Raw genomic sequence first — 23,397 nt, 5'->3', positions numbered from 1 at the left:
TTTGGTCTCCATAAAATAAGGTTCTATGAGGCCCCCCTCTTCTAAACGTCATGGACACTGTTTGTTTTTTCTACATTCAGTTTGAGCTCATTTTTATTTATCCAACCTACTATTGGGTTGAATGATTTCTGGAGTTCCTTCTCTGACGTTGATATTAAGACCATATCATCAGCGTACATTAATAGTTTGACGCTTTCCTGGTTTACCAAATCCACTATGTCTGTTGTCGTAATTATGAATATAGAGGACTTAATGGGTCTCCCTGTAATACCCCGGTTATTTATTCCAAAATAATGAATTCGATTGAATTGTTGAGCAGTATGTTCCTAATCAGCGGTATAAGGTAGTTCGTACTACCAATGATACTCTCCAATTTTTCTAACAGTATGGTTCTGCTTTTGGTGTCAAAAAAGCTTTTGAATAATCTATAAAGATGGCATGCAATTTATCCCCTGGTTTCTTTAAGGCTTCCTCTATGTCAGTCTGGAGACAGTGGATAGCTAAAGTCGTTGATTTTCCTTTTCTAAATCCAAATTGCGACTCCTTAAGGTTATTTTCCACCAGTTTAATGAGACGTTTACCTACTAGTGAAGTTGAAGTGTTTAGTAGAGTACATTCTAGTGCTATTCCTCTATATGAGCTGGGATCTGCGGTGTCACCTTTGCCTTAATATAGCATTTTAATAGTAGATTTTCTCCAGTTGTCTGGCATCCTACCTTGCCGCAAGCATTCATTCATTAGGTGAGTGATGGATTCACCCAATTTTGGGAGAGCAGCTTTAAGATGTTCATTGAAAATGTGATCTGGGCCACATGCCTTGTTATCTTTTGATGCTGTAATAGTTGATACAACCTCATTAATTGAAAATTCGTCAATTTCAGGGATTATTTGAAAAACTGGCACGAAATAATTAGTAGGTTGTGTGTCTCTCTCTTGAAGCACTGCGCTCAAGTGCTTTTCCCAAACTTCCATTGGTAAGTTCCTGGAGAACTTCGATTGTCTAGGCTTCAGGGCGAGGTAAGGATCTAGACTGGCACGTTCTATAAGTTTTTTTTGCTAGTTGCTTTACGTCGCACCGACACAGATAGGTCTTATGGCGACGATGGGATAGGAAAGGCCTAGGAGTTGGAAGGAAGCGGCCGTGGCCTTAATTAAGGTACAGCCCCAGCATTTGCCTGGTGTGAAAATGGGAAACCACGGAAAACCATCTTCAGGGCTGCCGACAGTGGGGCTCGAACCCACGATCTCCCGGATGCAAGCTCACAGCCACGCGCCTCTACGCTCACGGCCAACTCGCCCGGTCTATAAGTTTCTTTTCTTCTTCCTCTCTATAATGATTTTTGGCTTCTTTTAGTACCTTTATCAAAGAACCATGTGTGTATGTAAAGGAGTGTTGTATTATTGGCTTGTATGTTGATGACATTATTGCAATAGGTGACAAAGAGGTTGTTAAGTTGGTTAAAATAAGGTTGGCAGATGAGTTAGAGATTAAAGATCTAGGGAAAGCAACAAACTTATTGTCAATAAAAATAGAACAGACAAAAGAAGGGGTTATGTTGAGTCAAAGTTTATACATTGACAAATTACTTGCTGATTTTTCCATGAGGGACTGTAAACCGTGTAAGACTGTTTTACCAAGTGGGTATTCAGCAGCTGAAAATGATGAGCAGGAATTTGATTGTACCATTTATCGCAGTGCAGTAGGAAGTTTGCTTTATTTGTCAAATAATACTAGACCTGACATTGCATTTTCAGTAAGTAAATTTAGTCAGAATTGTCAAAAACCTAAGATTAAAGATTGGAAAGAAGTGAAGCATATCATAAGATATTTATGTGGTACCGTAAAATGGGGTGAATGGGAACGGTTTTATAGTATATTCTGTCGCTGTTTTCTTCATTTAGATAATTTAATACATTTGTGCATGTGGCAGTGTTGACAAGGTCAGATAGCTAGTTATGGTACATGAAATGAACAGTTTGGTTACAAAGAGTTATGTGATATTGACTGAAAAATTAGTGTTCCCATTTACCCCAAATGTGGGGTCAATAGGAACAGATACTTAAGTGTCCCGTCTAAACCTATTCAACCCATACTGGGGTAAAAAGGAACACTGGAAACCTTTAAAAAATGTTATTTAATATCTGAAAAATGTATAAACATTAAAAATAATACAATAAGGTATTTGTCATCCTAAAATATGTTACAAATGTTACCATTAATGAAAATTTACATTGAATTTCACGAGCCCCTTCTCAAAATATTAGGGTGGTTTACCAAAACAACAACAACAACAACAACAACAACAACAACAACAACACTTGACTTATGTTTCACAGGCATCATGTTCAGGCCACAAAAAATTGTCCGCTATCAACTTTAGTTGGCATATACTTCAGAAACTTTACTGTGAAGCATTCATTGTCAACACTGATGACTTTTTCAATTAAATAGGATTGCTTTGAAGAAATTGGGTGATTTGATTATGATGTGGATGGAGAAGAAAAATCCACCATAATCCAGTCACCTTCTTCAATTCGTGCTTTCTTCACATACACACCTCTCATTATTTCTTCATCCGGATATGGTTCACAGATGAAGTCCTGCCTTAGGTGCGATTTAAAGTTCTGATTCTGGCGTTCATTGGTTGGAATGGGCAACTTTCTTTTACTGGCATGTTTATCAGTAGGAACTTCTTTTTCTTCTGAGATCTCCTTCTGCTGCTGCTAATCATCTGACAGATGTCCTTCTCGGCTATCATTTTCCAAGTCGTCAGCTTACACGCTCTGACCAGGAGGAATGTTTTGCTTTCTCTTTCTAATTCTTACTGTCCCAGGACTGAACCTCATAGCATTGAGTACAGAAACAATGCAGCCATCAATGATACCATTGCTTCCTTCAACATCGTCCACTGTTTCTTCTGCTGATGAACGGGGCTAGCGACCAAGAATACGGTTTCTGTTCTGTTTTGACACATTCGCTGAGATAAAACATTTCGGTGACGGTTAAGGAAACTGAGCGCAAAGTCATAACCTGGCATATTGTTTCTGAACCTATTCACAGTGACTCCTCTTCTATCAAGATAAGCTTTAACAATACATCGGAAATCGTATGCATCAAATGGATAACCAGAGGAAGAACACGTCACCAGCTGATCAACCAAATGCTTTTTAGTATCAACACTAAACAATGTCTGTCCACCTTTTGGCTTCATTTCTATTCTTTCTTCACTTTTATTACATTTCATACATCTGTATAACACTGTTGTAGGAATGCCATATTTCTCTGAACATTTTCTGTATGATAACCCTCTTTTAATATCCTCTAATGCAGCAGAAATTGTTTCTGGTGGGTTTTTCCTGTGGATTTTGCCCCTCTGATCTCGCGTGTATTGCCTTAGCATCTTTCTGGTTCGACTGGAATACAGATAAAATAAGGGATAGAATTATCGAACAGCATTTATATGAAGACTGTATTCACATTTAGCCTCCATTTTACATATCATCTATGTGTTCCCATTCACCCCATTTTTCAATGATTTTGTTCACTAATTCTGCATAGTGTTTACGTAAAAAAGTGTGGTTATATCTCATGGTAAAATTATATTTAGTTGTATCACAAAATGGCATAGTTACTTATTCTAAACATTAAAAGCACTTACCTCCATGTGATTTTCTAATCCAGAAGAAGATTTTATCATCTTTAATAGCTATAAAAAATACAAGGGTTACTTATTGCACACTGATTGTTGCTACAAGTTATTGTTATCCTTTCAGAGCACATTGAAATGGCGGGAAATAAGAATTGGAAACATATGGGTGTAAAAAGTTCCACTGATCTGCTTTACATACGATGCAAACTTTTCATAAAATAAATTCCCTACTATGTGTTCTCTTTCACCCCCATGTTCCTATTCACCCCATTTTACGGTAGTAGTTTGTATGCTCTCCTGTTACTGGCATATATTTCAAGAAATTCTTTTGTTTTCTCTCTTCTGGCTGTATGTAATGCTTCCAGTACAGTACCGGTACATCTCTATGACATTTATAGCATTCCTTAGTGAACCAGGGTTGAGATTTCCTGACCACAGGTATTGATGGTAGAGTAGCATTCTGGAGCAGCATTTCTAGGTATAATGCAGCCTCATTAAGATTACCCTCTTGTAATAGGTTAAGTATAGTTTGATTATCTTCACCACAGATAAGAGACGGATTACTTTTTCTACTTATTTTTGTACGTTCTTTAACTGTATCAAGCGTACTAGGCCTATTCTCCAGCTGTAAGGAAGTTGCAACTGGTAGGTGTTTCCGTTGCGCCTCGAGAATAACCTCCTGCTTGATCGGCACAAACTTGGAGTTTACAAACACCAGATCTCTTGTGCTAGCACCATTATGAGACATGTAGGTATTCATGTCAGAGGCATTCACCAACCGAAGACCTTCCTCTTCTAAGAAGTCCAAAACTTCTGTTGATTTTCGATGTTCTGTATCAATGCGACAATTTAGGTCTCCGGCAAGGATAATGGCATCATTACTAGTAGTCACAGTTAAAGCTTTACTAACTTCCTCAATAATCTCAGTTGATGAGAAATCTGGCTGGAAATATATCGCATACATAAACACACGGCCTGGTTCGAACTACTAAAACGTTCGTAGATCTGTATTGTACACTAAATGGTGAGAATTGATCAGTGAACAGACATGCAATGCCTCCTCCTAGTACTGTATGTAGAATAAAGGCAGACAGTGAGGGTCGGTATGTGTGTGTGTTTCTTTCCTCAATTCTTCTTCTTCTTCTTCTTCTTCTTCTTGAAAGGTGTGGTTGGACTCATGTGTTATCGTCCAGTCACGATTCTTCAATTCTTCACTGAACTTAAAGGTAACCTCCATTATTGATGTTTACCAAGGATCATGTAAGAGAAATGATGCTTACATTGAGGTTAATTTGCTACGGTAATGTTTGGAGATGTACGGAATTTGTCAAGTTGGCAACAGTGATCTCAATCGAACAGAATGTACACGATCTCAATACATTTTATCAAATACAGTAGAGACTGTATTAGCCTGGGCAGGCGGGCAGCCAACGAGCTACATACAGTAGAAAGCAGTTGGGACAGGCATATTTGCACTTTAGGGACAACCATAGGCGTAATTCGGGGTTGGCGAGGGATACTGATTCCCCTCTCCCCAATATTTTGAAGGAAACCAAATGTTCGTAATATTACAGACATAGAAATATGTACCCGTACCGGTAATATACAAGCAGACACCTACATTTTTCGTTACTCTGCTTAATTTAGCTCAATGAAACAAGATTGCTGCAAAGTTGTATAGACTGCATGTATAATGTTGATAGAAGTAATTTTTATTCTTCTTCAATTTTATATTCCTCCACTCAATTCTAATTAAAATGTCGCTAATAATTTCCGGAAAAGTGTTGACGGGTAAACGCCGAAGGTAACGGACTGCAGGTTGCGGCTCTACATTACTGTCTTGATGATCAGACGTTGAGATTTTCTACCATACACCCGTTTTTTCGGAGCTGTGGAGACACAGTTTGATTATTTTCACTTGTAAATAACTAGGTAGGTACGGTATATAATACTTGTTTTTTTGATAAATTTGAAGCCACTCTGTCGGTTCTACAAGAAATTTCACGGACTGACTCTGCCAGCGGTTGACAAGCCAATGCTCTGTTAAAAGGTATGGAGAATATCAACTTTTTATTTGATTTGCTTTTATTCGGAAGAGTCCTAACACTATGTGAAATTCTTTACTCACTATTGTTCAATCACTGTACGGAGGTAGCTGAGAAATATGGATTTAGTGCTGCAGAATTGCCAAGAAAATGCAACAACCCGGCGAAAATTGACGATGGGAATAAAGCTCCATTTGAGACTATGGCACTATGCAACAGTCCTACAAAGCTATTTCCTGTTGTTTACATACGTAAGCAAGAGATAGATACCAGGATTCAAGAAAATAACTTGTATATTCTCAACCATTTACCGGTACGTCAAGTTCTAAATGGAAGTGAAGTAGAAGTGGCTAGAGTAAAATATGTTTGCAAAGGTTATACTTTGGATAAGTGAACTCATTCTGTCTGAGCTGCAGTGTTTCGTTTCACGAAATGGATGAATCGAAAAACAAATAGGTACCCAAAAAGAGGTTCTGTTTTTGTAGAGAAGAATTTGAAAAATACCGTATGTTTAGTTTCATTTTTTAACTTTCCCATTTTTAATTTCTTTTCCATTCCTATTAATTCAGGAACCTGTCAAGAGGCATTTTTCATGCTTGCGGCATTTAAAAACGTATTGCAGGAACACGATCGCTCAGAGGAGGATGTACTCTTTCGCTTTTGGCTATCGAAAGGAGTACTGATGTAGCCTTTTCAAAAATAATTAATTATTTTAATTCAAATCGAAAGAAAATACTTTATTCTGTGTAAAAATACGACGTGATCAGTTTATGTAAAATACAGAAAAGTTTTGTTTCTTGTCCATATCTGCTTTATTCTTACTTTTATGGATACAAACATGCCAATTAACAAATAAATTTGAATTAGGTCTAACTTTTTAATTCTTTGTGAATATGATTTACTTTACAGCGGTTTGCTTTTTAAGTTAAAATTATTAACATAGAATATTAAGAACAATTTTGTGGTCGTAAATTGCTCTCAAAAGGATCCATAAACCCCCCGATAATCCCTGACAGCTCAATCAGAATGCTCAAATTACGGCCATGGGGACAACCTGTACGTGATGTCTAGTCCTCTTTCGGTCTTCCATTCCTAGAGTAAGTCAATCCTCTTCTTCAAAGAATTCTTTCGAACCTCATTTTTGTATCAGTTGTATTTTCACTTGTTTCCTTGAACAAAAAATAGATTACTGTATAAAATGAGCTTTAAAGCAAGGTCACATGGAAATTGAAGAAAGAGATGGGTGAAGGGTTTCACATATATCATACAATATTTACCATTTCTAATGTGAAAACCTCTAAATTTGAAAAAATAATAATAGAAAACTTGAGGAAAATATTTTCATTTAATCGCTTTGTTTTTGTTGTTGTTATACCGTTTCTAACACATGATACAATGATTGCCAATGCTGGAACTTCGAGACCATTCCAAGAATAAATCCCGAGATCTCTACAGTATAGGTATCCGACAATGTAATATATCGTACACTTTCATAGAACGGAACGAGAGGATGGGAGATACGAACATGGCGCGTATTTTGAAAATGTGGTGAGAAAGTTTGCGCAGTGTACGCCAATAGAAATTTCATAGATGGCGGGTTGGGCGTATTGCTGTTTGTGAATCGCAAAGGCTGTGCAAATCCGGCAGTGCTGGTTTGTTGCTGCTAGTGAATAATGAAATCGTCAGTTTAGTCAACTGTGGCAAGTTGTCATAGGCGACGGTATTTTCAGGTTAGCTGTTTGTCATTAGTTGCGAAGGTAAGGCATGGTAGTGTATCCTTCCAAATTTTGTACTTTACTTAGATGTGCTGTTGTTTTTCGATGTGGGAAGTTACAACAGTCGATTGTCAGTGGATTAATTGGTTATCGCTCTGCTAATTCTGTTTCGCAAAAAGGTGTGATTCAGCAAGCTCCGTCTGGTAAAAAACATAAGGTGGGCCGTAGCGCTTTAAGAAATGTATTTTCATATCTAAAGTGTTATTGAAAAATTATGAATGAAACTTCGAGAATTCTTTCAGTGACTAATTTACTTTCTAAGATAGAGCTTATTTTATTGTTAGATATTCTGAAGCACTTGGTTGATCATTTCAGGCCCAGTCGGTCGACCGAAAATCGTCAGAGGAAAGCAAATTAAAATCAGAACTTAAAATGTTCAAATACCCAGTTCCCAGAAGAGACGAGACTGTCGTTGATGATTATCATGGAATGAAGGTAAGAGAATAAATATGTTAATGTATAAGGTTATGTTGGAGCTGACTTCAATATTACAGCCCCCTTAATACATTATTAGGCTAGACTATATGTACTTTGTAGCAGTTTTCTTTTTTTCAATTCTGCTGCATGCTATCCAGATCTAAATACATATACAATCATGTTGGAGGGAATATAATAGTGGGTGGCGCTTTGATATCTGGGTTGGTTATTGGAATCATAGAAAAATATATATATATATATATATATATTTGCTAGGGGCTTTACGTCGCACCGACACAGATAGGTCTTATGGCAATGATGGGATAGGAAAGGCCTAGGAGTTGGAAGGAAGCGGCCGTGGCCTTAATTAAGGTACAGCCCCAGCATTTGCCTGGTGTGAAAATGGGAAACCACGGAAAACCATATTCAGGGTTGCTGATAGTGGGATTCGAACCTACTATCTCCCGGATGCAAGCTCACAGCCACGCGCCTCTACGCGCACGGCCAACTCGCCCGGTCATAGAAAAATAATGTTGTACAATACCTGAAATAGCAGATCCTTCACTGATGCTTGCCAGGGACTCCACCAACCCGCCCCAAAAAAGTTTTCGTACATAGAAGAGTTAAAACCTAACAGCCTGAAACTACAAAATGCATCTGTTTCCTTTGTTATTGTTGGCGAGCTGTGATCAAGTGTCCTGAAGGCAATGTTCATATTGTCTCCGATAGATCTAGCGTGATGTGTGGTTGTGATAATGGTAATTTTTAAGAGGAAGTAATGTGTGGCTGCAGGATTACCACGTTTGGTAAAAATAAGAAACAGATGTGGCGGGTTCACCTATTTGTACCGCAGCCAGCATATTGTATCCCCCGCGCTATAAAGGCAAGGCATTGATCTTTAATTCACATTTTTTTCAGTGTCATGAAAGAATGTTGCTACGCCACTGTATACTAAACAAATAATATATAGCCTAGTGCAGATCGATCTCTCCCTGAGCTTAAATACAGAGTTAGTTCGGCTGCAGGCCTTTGGTCCAGTGGGTCCCGGGTTCGATTCCCGGCCGGTTTGGGGATTTTAATCTTTATTGGTTCATTCCGATGGCTCGGGGGCATCTTCAACATTAGTATTCATCATAGATAGGGCCCCATCCTCACAGATGCGCAGGTTGCCTATACGGCGTAAACGTGAAAGACCTGCGCCAGGCCTCTTTGGAGGCTATGCCATTATTATTTTTATTATTATTAAGTTGCTGGGGAAAAAAGAAGAAAAACGACAGACAGGCAAAAATTGAACTGAAACCACTTTTGACATGTAATCATAGGTAAAACCAAACTATGAGGCAAAAATTTGAAGCATGCAGGCAAAATTATAATTTTATTTAGGCAGGTGTACCCACTAAAATTTCCTGCAGTCTGGACAAATACAAGTACAAATTGTCCCCACTTTTACATCCTGGGCTATATGAAATTGCCTGTACTTGCGGAAAGGTATACATTGGCCAGACATGCCGGTCCATTGATACTCGTATCAAGGAACACGAACGAAATATTCGCCTCAACCAGCCAGACAAATCGACAATAGCTGAATACACTCTATCATCGGGTCGTGATGTCATGTTCCAAGATGCGCGAGCTCTTACCCTCACTAGACACTACAGGTCCAGGATTATACGGGAAGCTGTGGAAATACGTAGAAATCCTAACAGTTTCAACAGGGACACGGGCTATCAATTAAGTAATGCGTGGTTGCCAGCTATTAAGGGTTTGTGTAGGTAGTTCCCTTCCCTGTCCCTTCACTATTGTTATTTCGTTTCGGTGTTTTCCAAATTCGTACGTTCCTCATCGCCAGATGTTTCATTCCAGGCTTGTGTCAATGTCATACTTTCACATGTGTGTACACCTGTTATGTTATGTGACCCTCTCAGACTGATTCTGACGGTTCCGTCAGCTTCCGTTTCGAACGCTAGCGTTGTACCCAATCCGGTGAGCCATCTGGTACCACGTACCACTTCCACTTCTATTATAACATCTACATTCAAACCTCAGTGTTTGAGAAGTTTTTCTCGTGGACAGTGAAGATTTTCTTCGGAGGACGCAGAGCAAAGTTCTCTGCGAAACGTAAAGAATTTCACCTTATTTTCTTGACACGGCATAAGCCCAAAAGCCTATATCAGTTCATTGATATGATTGAAACTCTCAACCCATGATTGACTGGATTTTGAACCCCAGGGAGGGAAGTCAGCTGTTAAGCCACTGAGCTACTCATGCCTCCTGTTTTTAAACAGCTCATTAATCTTAACCATGTTTACACACTGGGATTAGGATAAGGCAATATTTTAATGTTTTCAACCCATAAACAAAGTAACTGGTAGGCTACTAAAATATAACAAAGTAGGGAAAACGTAGGGACATTTCAGTGGTTCTGTAGTTACAAGTCGTATTTCCCATATGGCAACACTGATCCTGGGTTTGATTCTCAGCTGAGTTGGGGATTTTAACTTTCATTAGTTAATTCCTCTGGGTTGGAGGCTGGGTGTTTGTGCCATCTTCAGCATTAGAATTCATGTTTGTAGAGCCCCATCCTCAGACATGCAAGTCGCCTTTACGGAGTCAACTAGAAAGACCTACACAAGGCCTTTCTGGAGTCACACACCATATTATTTTTAACGTGGAAAAGATGTCTTTTGTGGTGTTATACTGCAGTTGCATTTATGAGGTATATATATATTTTGAGCAATTGTATAATAGTTTGCACAACTTATTTTTGAGATTGTATGTTTGCTGAAACTAGCCTGGGTAACAGAACTCTGCACATCATTTTATAGAGAGAGCTACGTACAGATTGTTAGTGTCCTTGATTACATTACTGAAGCCTTTTTTCAGGCAACTGTAATTATGGTCTTTGTTTACATCAGTCACCTTGACTTGTATAATAATTGATTTTTTTTTTCTTTTATGTGACAATTCTCCCAGAGAGATGTTTGCACACACTAATCTTAGTGTTTCATACTGTTTTGCTGCTGCACCTTTGATATTTTATGTCTGTTTAAATGAAACTATAATTTTGTCTGTACACTTCAGATTTTTGCCTCATACTTAGGTTTTATTCTGATTAAATATACAAATGTCAAAAGTGGTTTCAGTTCAATTTTTGTCTTTTTTTTTTTTTTTGTCGACATAGGAGTCATCGATGAAATCTACGAGAGTGTACAACAAAAATGGGAAGCAAAGAGACAACATAGTAATATGGGGGAAGATTATTATTATATTATTATTCTCGTATCAGAAACATACATGTTGTACACAGTTATAATTACTATATTACATTTGCCCAAAACTTGGCCACTTCCAATGCATTTTTTGATGCTTGATATAGTTCATCTTCTGTGCAGGAGGCTGGACATAGTTGACACTGGAGCATATGTTGGACGGTCTGGTCTTCTCCGCAGTCACATTGGTTTTTTTCTTGATCTATGTAGCCCCATCTTGCCAAATTAACCTTGGATCTGCCAACTCCAGATCTCAGTCTATTCAGGGACTTCCAGGTCATCCATTCTTCATCGTAGCCAGGAGGTAGAGTTTCAGAAAATCTTATCCAGCCAGGAGGAAGGTAGCATGTAGTCCTCCATAATTGCAACCTGGCTTTTTCAGTAGTGATTCTAAGTTCCTTTGAAGTTCTGAGAAAACTCTTCCTTGACTTTAAACGTTGCAGATGCGGTTCATGTCCATATAGAGGATGGGTCCTTTCCTGTTCCACTGTCTTTCTTTCCTTGTTCGCAGCTATTTCTCTTCGAACAGAAGGAGGTGCTATTCCTGCAAGGTGGTAGAGCCATTCAACTGGAGTGGATTTCAAACAACCTGTTATAATTCTGCAAGTTTCATTGAGAGCTATATCCACCTGTTTGGCATATGTTGAATTATACCAGACAGGACACGCATACTCTGCCGCAGAATAGCATAGTGCCATTGCAGAAGTTCGGATGGTTTCAGGTTGGCTACCCCACTGTGATCCGGCCAAGTTCCGTAAAAGATTGTTCCTGGTGGAGACTTTCGATTTGCAGTTCATGCAGTGCTTCTTGAAAGTAAGAGATCTATCAAGTGTCACTCCTAGATATTTTGGAGACTCGCAGTGTTCCAGTTAGACTCCTGACCATACTATCTTTAACTTGCGAGTAGCTTCCCTGTTTCTCAGATGAAAAGCACACACTTGTGTCTTTGAGGGGTTTGGTTTAAGCTGGTTTGTGCTGTAATATCTAGAAAGATCATTAAGGGCATCCGTGAGGGTGATCTCCACTGTTTCAAAATCTCTTCTCTGAGTGGCTAGAGCGAGGTCATCAGCATACAAGAAGCTACTGCAATTGGGGGCTATGGGTTGGTCGTTTGTGTATATATTGAACAGAATTGGAGCCAGCACACTTCCTCGCGGAAGACCGTTTTTCTGTAGTCTCCATCGACTACGCTGTTCTTGGAAATCAACAAAGAACCTGCAATTCTGCAAAAGAGTGGCGATGAGTCTTGTTAGGTTAAAGTCCTTGGTTAGATTGTAATGGGGGAAGATGAAATGGAAGTACAAGAACAAGTTATTGTATGGAATCAGGAGATACAGGAATATGGAATGAAAATAAGTGTGGAGAAGAGTAAGACAGTGGTGATGACTAGAGGTAATAGAGAAGGAAGAGGGAATATTGAACTAAATGGGAGACCATTAGAAGTTGTGAAAAGCTTCAAATATTTGGGGAGTATACTTGTAGGTGGTGAGAAAAAACAGAGAAATTGGAAAGAGAATCCAAGACGATGGGTTTTACCAACGTATGACAGGTGTAGTACGGAACTGGGACGTCTTAGAGAAATGTAAGAAAATTCTGTACTCAGTGTATTATGCACCAGTTTTGACATACGCGGTGGGCACGTGGACAACAAAACATGATAAAAGCATAATCTAAGCAGCCAAGGTGAAATTTGTTAGAGGAATAATTAGAAAGACATGAAGGGATAAAATCAGGAACGTAGAAATCAGATAGAGAATTGGATTCCTTAAACTGCAAGACAAGGTAGACAAGTAAGCTAAAATGGTATGAACACATGATGAGAATGGAAGAGGATAGAGTTTCAAAGAGAGTATTTGCAGAGAAAATAATTGGAGGAAGACAATGGGGAAGGCCCAGAAAGATGTGAATGGATACGGTGAAGGGGAATATAGAGAAGAGAGGAGTAAAAGTTGAAGAAATATTAGAGGAAGGAAGGCAGTGGTGGAGAGTTAGAAAACTGTGGAGGTCCTTGATTCACAGCCCAACCAAGAAGACTGGAAAATAATAATAATAATAATAATAATAATAATAATAATAAAAAGCATTGAGAAACAAGAGGAAAATTCTCAGAAAAATCCTAGGACCAAAGTTCGAAAATGGAATTTGGATGAAAAAAACCATACAAAATTTTTCAATTCACAGAAAAAATTCAGACACCATCAAAAAGAGACGACTAAAATTCTACGGACACCTACACAGAATGGATAACAGGCTGACAAAGAAAATTCTAAATCTAGCTCTAACTCTGAAAATCCGCAACAATTGGTTAGCAGAAATTCATGAAGATCTACAAGAAATGGGTATTTAGGACGAAACCATTCAAGATAGAATGAAATTTAGAAGCTTAGTAAACAAACATAAATTTGCAGAGAAACCAACAAGAAAAAATACAGGCTGGACAGAAACACGCAAAAAACACAGTGATAAAATGAAGAGATATTGGGAAGAAAAGAAGAAACATTGTGCAAAATAAGTTCAAATGCACTCCACAGTTGGGCACAACAAATAAAAAAATAAAAAAATTGGTTTGCCCTTCCAGCGAGCTGGGTAGGGTGTTTGAAAACGAGCGTCTTCCAAAGTTGCCTATTCAAAAAGATTTTGTCTATGACAGATTCCCAATTCCATCCTCTTCCCTCCACGTCTTCCCTCAGTTCCCTCCATCTTCTTCTTGGTCTTCCAGCTGGTCTTCTGCATGTTATTCTCTTTTCCAAATAAGCACATGGTAAACTTGTGCTATTCATTCGTTTAACATGCCGAAACCATTTAAGTCTAGATTACCTAAGTCTTTCCTCCATGGATTTATTTAGATCCAGGTTAGATTGGAACTCATAATTTTTCACGTGATCAAGTCTTTTTTTTTGGAGGGCAGTTCTAAGAAATTTCATTTCGCAGGCTTGAATCCTACTGCAATCCTTTGATGTTAGTGTGCAGGTTTCCAGAGAATATGTAAGGATGGGAATGAAATATGACTTGTACAGGATCATTTTTGTTCTTTGGGTGACCTCATCCCATAGTTATCTAACGATACTGTAAAAGTTAGAGCCTTTGGTTACTCTGTTGTTTCTATCTCAGCTCTATTATTACTAGCCATTACGCTTCCTAAATATCTGAATTGGTGTACTACTTCAGCTTGGTGGTCCTGTAGTTTTATGTTGCATTCTGTATTATGTCTGCTGATTTTAAATGCTACTGTTTTTGATGGGTTCAGTTTCATTCCATAATCATCAAACTTCTTACACCATGCATTCAGATTATTTTTCACTCCCTCCTCCATTTCATCCCATATTGCCACATTGTCTGCAAAAACCAGAGCCTGAAGATCTTTATTATCTTTTCCTTTTAGTTCCTTTAAAATGGTATCCATAATTGCTGTGAATAGAAGAGGTGATAAGGCTCATCCCTGTTGTACTCCTTTGGTTGTATTGAACCAAATACAGTAGAGACAATACACGACACTTACGGATTTCGCCTTGCTAAAATGGGAGACAATTCGACGGTGGCGCTCCTAGTGACTTGACCTGAACAAATCGCGCTAAATTCAAATATCAATGGAAATGTATATACGGAAATGGATAAATAAATTACGTCTAGAAAGAAAGTGGTATTGAGATATTAACTTCGAAGTTGCTAAAGCAATTCTGGATAAATGAATGAAGAATTATTTAAAAGGTTATTATTCAAAGACTGAAATTAGACATATAAACAAGGTGTGAAATGGCCTGCTGTGAAATGGCTTGATCTTTCATTTATACATTACTTTTTTAGCTTTAGCATACCTGCCTGAAATCTTACGGTTGGATTTGTCTTTTTTCCTCATTTAAAAACATTGCATCATTACATTAAGACATTTGTCAATAAAAATATCGGCACATTCCTTACACATATGATGCAATGAATTAACATTTAATAGCTGGACAATTTTCCTCTTAACATGAAGCCTACTAACAGAAAGAAAATCTATAAAATCCTGGCTTTAATCTGAGAAGAAAGATAAAAGAAAGAAAAGTTTGAAAATGTTGTTGATAGTGATGCTTTGAGAAATATTTACGTACAAGTAGAGTAAAAATGTAACATACCCTTGGCTGTATAGTCGAGGATTTTTAAAGTCGCTGGCCTGGAAATGATCTGAATAGATCTTATAATTCTTATACAAGCGTAACGTCCCTTCTTTCTTGTACACTTTATCCAAATCGCTTCTGTGACATTTCAAAACCCACAGATCACACCTACAACACATCGGTATTGAAGGTTAACTGCTGCACTATACAATAAAATATGCATATTATGTTTTAAGCCTGTTAAAACATGGGTCGAGCTGGTCAGAAGATTATGAAGTACTATAAAAATCTCTGTCACTGGAAGAATATATATGCAAACACAATATTACTTACATGTTCTTGTCACGAGGGAACCTGAAGAACGACCGCGCATTTTTCTCTACTTTGTAATTACTGTAGCCAAACACAGCACATCCCTTTCCCCTCATGTTGAGAGGAGATATCTAGGAATGACACACGCTACTATTTAATTATGTCAACTCACTGAAAACGCATAAATAACACCAAAAACTTCACACAAAAATACACGTGCTCTTATGACAGCATCAGTACCATTCAGGTCTATCCGCTAGAGTGAGCTCCAATAGCTGTCCCTCGATATCTCGCTCAGTGTCGCGTATTGTCTCTACTGTATTTGATTGAACCATTCACAGTGACCATCTCCAATACTGACACAGGTTTTCCAATTAGTATATAGCATTTGGATCTTCCTAATAAGGTACTCCGGTACACCAAGTTTTCTAAGACTTTTCTAAATAATTAGGTCTTTTCCTCTTTCCCAGTGTTTCTCTGCCAACATCCTCAAAGCAAATATCAGATCTGTTGTGCTTCTTCCAGCCGTAAAGCTAATTTCTGGTAGAGATCAGATGTGCACTAGGCTATATACGAGGGCAAGTCAATAAGTATCTGCAGTCAATTTTTGTAATCTCTGTTTCTCTTTCTCTCTCTCCCTTATTTTATATATTTTATTATATATATAAAATAAGAGTTTTGTTTATTACAAACAAGAGTACACACATTTTATTGATATCATTTTTCAACATAGTCACCCTGCTTTTCAATGCATATGGTCCACCATTTCACAAGCTTTCTGATACCCTCTGTAAGAAAGGTTTCTGGTTGTGCAGCAAGCCACATATGCACTGCTTCCTTCACCTGTTAATTTCATATATGCAGAACCATGGCTAATGTACATGTGGTTTGCCATGTCATCAACAGTCACTCGTCAGTTATTCAGGATCATATCACACACTTGTTCAATATTGGCATCAGTTAATGGCTGCAGATGGACACCCAGATCTTTCCTCATCCTTCACGCTGGTGCGACCCCTTTTGAACTGTTCAATCCACTGGTAAACATTTTGCTGTGGCAAAACATTGTTCCCCATATTGTGCTGAAAGTCTTCTGTGAATTTCTGCTCTTGGTACACCCTCAGACCACAAAAAACAGATTACAGAATGCTGTTCTTCCTTGGTGGAAACAAAGAGTGGCGTGGCCATCTTTACGTCGCAACAGCGCAAGCTGTACTGATCTGATAATGCTGAAACCTACCATCGACATCGGTGCCAACTAGCGGCTGGTGAGCGCACGCCATAGAGCCAATCTAAAGACAATTAGAGCAGGATTGCAGATACTTATTGACTTGCCTACGTATTATCTGATTCACATACAGGGGCATGGCAACATCAAGGGGGCCAGAGCAGGAAGTCGGATTTCTCTGTTAAATATTAAACTGCTTGTATCAAGAAACTGTTCATAATAAAGCTTGTGCAAATTAAAATTTCTGATTATTATTATTATTATTATTATTATTATTATTATTATTATTATTATTATTATTATTATTATCACAAACTTCCAAGTATCTCTAGAAATGTTAGTTTTATCTGAATAGTGTACATAAGAAAAATGACAGAAAATTTAATTTTCAAACTTTTTTGTTGTATACTTTTCTACCATATCTGCAATGTATGAAAACCTAAAATTTATGAATTTAAATTTTTATTGTGAAGTTCATCAGTGGTGAGCAACTCTGATGTATCATGGTCACAAACTGGCATTGGTAATTTTTGTTGCAATTGTCTTTATATCTTTGTCTTTATAAGTTTCTAAACTGTGTGGTTATTAGCTCCTACTGATCAAGATGATAATGAAGATATCTATCAAAATAAAAATAATTAAAAAAAAAAAAAAGCAAAGGAATTGCTCTCTCCAAGAATAAGAGGAAATACTGAATCATTTTGGAGGAGGGGTGTGGTGGTGGAGGAGGAGGAGGAGGAGGAGGAGGAAGAAGAGGTTGGAAGCCCAGGCAGGCCTTGAGTGTCCTAATGTTAGAACTGGAAGAAAACAAAATGTGATTGCCTACTGTGTTCTAAGCTCCTAAATCTTAAACTTAATCAATAGGGCCTAAGCTTAATTGCTGTTAATAAAGAATTCTGAAATGTATTCAAAACAGCAGCAATGTGTTCATAAAGTAGGCTACATAGAACACTTAATCTGGACAAAGAATGATGTAGTTTAACAGTCTGAAAGCTTCAGCACTGAAATACATTGATAGGTTAGTCTGAGAATAGGGAGTAACAGAAAGGAAACACAAACAAATATGAAGCCATAAAAGGATAAAATTGTACATGAAATAGAACTCTGGTAATCTGAACACAGCAAATCTGAAATTTAGGATAATCCAAACTGAATCCATGATTGATTGCTGATGGTGGTGGGATGATAAAATCCCACTTGCAGTGAAAAGAAATGATTTAATCATTATGATTATGTAAGCTGGCATGTAGCAGAATATGTCACATAAAGTACATTAGATTGTTATTTGAATTTTAGTATACTGTAACTCTCAATACTGTCAGCATGTGTGTGTCATATTCTGTACTGCAAGAAGAGAATATGAAAGAGAGAAGTAAAAGGAAAAAGACTAGTGGGTAGACCCGGAGGAAAATGGACCAATCTGGTGAAGAAAGATGTCGAGGAGAGGGGACAGGGGTTCATGGACAGACAAAGATGGAGGGGGCTCGTACACACACCCGGGCAATTGGAGATGGTCAACGATGATGATGATGATGATGATTCTGAACTGTACTTACAGAACATATTTGTTCCACTCAGCCGTACTACCCTCACTCCTATATCTCATAACTCCGAGAGACCTTACTTGTGGCTGCTAATATTGTAACTGTACCTTAATTAAGGCCATGGCTGCTTCCTTCCAACTCCTAGGCCTTTCCTATCCCATCGTCAGCATAAAACCTATCTGTGTCAGTGCGATGTAAAGCCACTAGAAAAAAAAAAAAGTCAGAGACAAGCGTTTGCTAGCACAGTCCCATTTTGAGCACATAAAACAAATAAAAGGAATAGTGTGACGATCATTAATGAGGTCATCTATTTCATTGGTATCCAAGGTTTTTGTGATAGTTCCATCTACAGCAACTAACATTTGGATGCAGTCGGAGAATTAGCGTAGTGGCTGTATCGCATAAAGAAAAATTCTTGTTCTCTCAGAGGCTCCAGACTCTATAAAAGCGAGGCTTTCCCCGTGAGGGTCGTCAGTCGGCTGTTGGCTGTACGTTGGAACGTCACCTTCTTTAAAATAACAGATCATTGTACTGATTAATTAATGACAGCATTATAATTATTGCTTCATTCATTACATTTCTTAACTTGTTTTCTGTTCTGTGGAAGTCATTTCTTTTAAATTTCAACCCAGTTAATCTAGTTTGTGTGAATTTTTTTCAGTCTGTCAAAACTAAGGCAGAATTAATAAAATTAGAAAGTACCTAAAAAAGAAAATATTCAGTAACATATAAACATTTTCTGTATACCTAAAAAATATATTTAATTAAAAAACAGAAAGACATGTTTTGTTCTTGAAAGAAATTTATTATTATTATTATTATTATTATTATTATTATTATTATTATTATTATTATTATTATTATTATATTTTTATATAATGAACAAGTGCAAAAACATTTGTTACAGTTCTATATAGGCCCTATACCTTCCTAATGATTTTAATGATGTACTCCTATTATGCTTGCTGTCTCCCCACTGGTCCAGTTAGGACTGGAATCTGCCGTCCCTGGTGTTTCACCAGTTTTTTTACGAGTAAGTTTCCATTTGTCATGCTCCAGAGATGTCATCAGTTTTCTTGAAACTGTACTTTGTAGTTCTTATAAAAAAATAATTAAACATTCAAATTAAGCCTCTGTGAACTGTGTGTTAACAACCAGTCTCATTTTCAGTGATTAGTAGATCTTGTTCATTTGCTGGCTATGACATCCTGCCAGCATTTCTTGAGCCCATCAGTCAGTGCTTTCTTACGCTCTTCTGGTAAAGGCTGTCTTTTTGTCTTCTGGATTCTGACTCCATCATAATGCGATGACTTTTCACATTACTCCTGAAACTATCCTGGTCATTGAATTTGTGGTAGTCTATTATTATTATTATTATTATTGTTATTGTTATTGTTATTGTTGTTGTTGTTGTTATAAATTATTTTGGTAGGTAATGATTTAGGGTAAGTTTATCGGTAAACTGATCAATTATATAATTTAATGCAGTTCGAATCGTTGTGTTTTAGTGATAGGACTTAATTTAGTAGAGTGAATAGTGGGAAATCTTTGGGTGTGCGTGATCATTAAAGTTAGTCTGGTTGACTTTTATTGCAGTGTGTTTTTCTATTGCCTTTTTTATATTTAATGATTTTTCTATTATTTTCATTGTGTAATATTTTGAGATCTATGTCGATGTCTGTGAAGTGGTGGGCGTTGTCAAATATGTATTCACAGAAAGTTGAGCGTTTGTTGTCTAATTATATTTTTGTATTCTGTGTACTTGGTGTGGAAATTACATTTAGTATCGCTGACATACATTATGTTGCAATTTGTTTCTTGGTATTTGGGTTTGTATATTCTTGATTTGGAAAAATGGTCTTTTTTTATTTTGATTGTATCTACTAATTTGTTTTTTTAATGTGTGCCTTCTGAATGCTGTTTTAAAATCTTGCTTTTTGAATATGTTAGTTGTTTTGTATGTGTTTTGTTCACAAAATTGAGAACTAAGTATTTATAGTTTTCAGGTGGGGGTTTGTTTAGGCTTTTTTTGTGTTTTTCTTAATAAACAGTATAGTGTGTTAGGTGGATGTTGTTTTCTTCTGTGATTTGTTAAATTTATTTGGTTGTTAAAATGTTTTTTCATTGGTATAGTTATTGCTCTGTGTATCATTGTGTTCAGTCCTGCTAACTTGTATGAGGTCAGATGATTGGAATTGTTGTATATTGTGTGTGAAGTTTGAGTGGGTTTCCTGTATATTTTGTATGATAGCTTAAAAATCTTTATTTCTATTGTTAATTATCCTGCAGCCAACTTGAAGGGTTAAAGACTCCTCACGATTGGGTATAGTGAGTTGCAGCTTGTCCTTCCATGCATTTACTTAAGTGTCTTGAGCTTTCTGAATTTTTACATTTTTAATCATTTTTAATGGCTGGAGGTGACACCATGTAATAGTTTCATGACCTGTCTTACCATGAAGATGGATTGATACAGCTTTCCTCTTTCCACCTCACAGCTGTCAGCTTTAAAAATAAATAATTGGATTGACAAGCTCCTCCTGTGGAGGTTGTCCTTGAAACTTAAGATAACGGGTTCAAACATAGTAAGAAGTAGTTGGGATTTTGGAGGGTGGAGAGAAGTCCATTTGATACTCCATGTCGTACAATGTCAGCGTGTAAAAGATCTCTGGTGACACATTTGGTGTTTACCGTACAAAATGATTTAAATCTCAGCCATAGTTTACCCAAGAGAGACACGTTTTTCCCCCTGATATCTGGTAGAGTAAAATAGAACATAAAAATTGACAAGCAGGCAGCCCAAATGGCATCAGATTGAAATGCCTACACGTGATAGCCGAGGCCGTTCTTCTAATACTGTCATGTCAAAGATGACACTGCTACAGGCATATGGATACATCAGATGGAACATTATCAAACAAATACTGTATATATTCAACTTGAAATGTATTTAATTACAGTACACGACTTCAGTACTGACTTACAGTAGTGAAGTGAACTTGCTCATCTAATCATGTATTGAACGGCAGGAACATAAACCTAGTCTCCATACACCATTGTCTTCAAATAAGTGGATTCCCTCTTCATCATTCCCAGTTCTTGTACATCCATTTCTTCTCAACTCAGCTTTATCAGTGGGGTGGTCAACATATTGAGGGGCTGTCATGAGAGATCTCGTCTTGATGTGGGAAATACAGGACATTGAGAAAGCCGGATAAGAAAGGGAGTAAACAAAAAGATAAGTATCTTCCTTATTGGATAAGTAACATGTTTCTAATATTTATCTAAAATTCCCCAACTTCATACACTTAGTAATGGCACAGATTAGTGATCATTGTAATTGGCCTGGGTGTTCTGGTAACTGATGTGTAGTATTTTAAAAAATTTATTTATTGTCTTGTTTTATATGGCGGGACTCAGGCTATGAAGCCTGCTATTCTGTCCGACCATACATGCATCTACATGAAGAGTTAAATATACTGTACAGTACACTAAGTAAATTACTGTATCTACAATTTAATATCTTAAGGTATCAATTAAATGTTTTAATTAACTTAATAATTAGCACTATTGCTAGCTGCATTTCGGATTATGCTTGATCTCACAATATTCTTTCACAGTACAGTTTTATTATAAAAAGCTTCATGTGGTGTTGTCATCAACAGATCTTCTGGAATTATGCCAGATAGAATAACAGCCAAGTCACATTTTATATAGGTTGTGTTACAACATGTGATGGTGCCATATGTGCAAGTTATGAAAGTACCCTATAGTTTCAGGGCTCAGTAACCAAGAATCGTAAGACATTAAAATTGTTTCCTCTGTGTGAAATTGCCGCTTGATGTGTTTCGCATTTCCTCTCCATCGTTCGCATTATCCTACTCAGAGAACTCAGGATATGATGCTGTACAACAAATAATTCTGGAGATCTCATTTAGTGAGATGATATGACAAAAAAAAGTTCAAGAAGACAGATGTCTCAGTATTACAGTATATGTATGGGCAATGGAACATAATTTGCTTTGTATTTAAATCACCAGGAAATTAAAGTGAAATATTTGATATTCTTAACTGTGAACTTGCTCTGCATTGTCCCAATCAGATTGTCATCAGGTTCAGTTGTTTCTCAATTTTTCATAGTACAGATGGCAACTTCGAGTTCGACAGATGCTTTAACACATTGAATGCCAAGCGACCCCACTTGAGTACATGAGAGCACGGAGTTTCTTGAATGTCACATCCCCATATGGGGTTGTAGGTTTGTTCGAAATTGAGAACTGTGTGAACCCATTTTAATGCTTCAAAACTGTATAAAGACTCTTCCTGCAGTCTATTTGAGTACGGTAAGTGCATAATCGACCTTTCATTCGTCAGTTCCTGTTTTGGTGCAACTCCATACGGGTACGTCAGGAGTGCTTTGTAAGCTGACAGTCACTGTCTATCTTGCGGATTGATTGTGTAATTGCACAGTGGTGTTAGTTTTCTTTTGCGTGAGTTATGATGAGTAAGTCGAACAGTAAAAGATGAGTGCAGATATTCTAGATGATTTATTGAACAAGTCGGATAATGATGACGTTAAGGAAGAATGTAGTTACAATAATTTTGAACCAAGTACAGACGATGAAATTGTAGAAAGTAGTGACAATTCAGAAAGTGCTGAAAGTGAACTTCAGAGTGAAAATGAGAATGGTGTTTTGATACAAGAAACAGCCAGGAAAAATATTTGTTTTACATTACACTGTCACAGATAGGTCTTATGACCATGATGGGATAGGAAAGGGCTAGGAGTGGGAAGGAAGTGGCCATGACCTTAATTAAGGTATGGCATCCAACAACCTCTGGCAGGTTTAAACCCATGATATTTTGATCTATTACTGATCCACGTAGATAACTAAAATTCTGTAAAGATGAAAGGTTCCAAAGTTCTAAAAAGACTGGTAAAGCTTATCACTCCTTTCAAACATCTACCATAATTCTTTCCAGTTCCTAATCCATTAATTGTCACAGCACAAGTAGGAATTTCTTTCTGTTTGTAACACACCAAGAAAGTTAGGGATACAACA

General features: G+C 37.3%; 1 protein-coding gene across 6 annotated transcripts in view; it reads left to right on the top strand.

Annotated features, from left to right (window-relative positions):
• Nucleotides 1-23,397, top strand: part of LOC136878769 (prolyl endopeptidase) — a 133,406-nt gene that overhangs the window by 31,246 nt on the left and 78,763 nt on the right. For 4 of the 6 annotated variants that reach the window (XM_068228984.1, XM_067152233.2, XM_067152230.2 and 1 more), the window contains exon 2: nt 7,786-7,905. In XM_068228984.1, coding sequence (XP_068085085.1) covers nt 7,843-7,905 — 63 coding nt within the window. In that variant the 5' untranslated portion in view covers nt 7,786-7,842. The other 2 variants (XM_067152232.2, XM_067152229.2) reach the window with 2 other exon arrangements.

This window comes from Anabrus simplex, chromosome 8 (genome assembly GCF_040414725.1).
Source record: "Anabrus simplex isolate iqAnaSimp1 chromosome 8, ASM4041472v1, whole genome shotgun sequence".
Lineage (NCBI taxonomy): Eukaryota > Metazoa > Arthropoda > Insecta > Orthoptera > Tettigoniidae > Anabrus > Anabrus simplex.
Note: the sequence above shows the minus strand (reverse complement) of the source record. Positions and strands in the feature narration are given on the sequence as shown.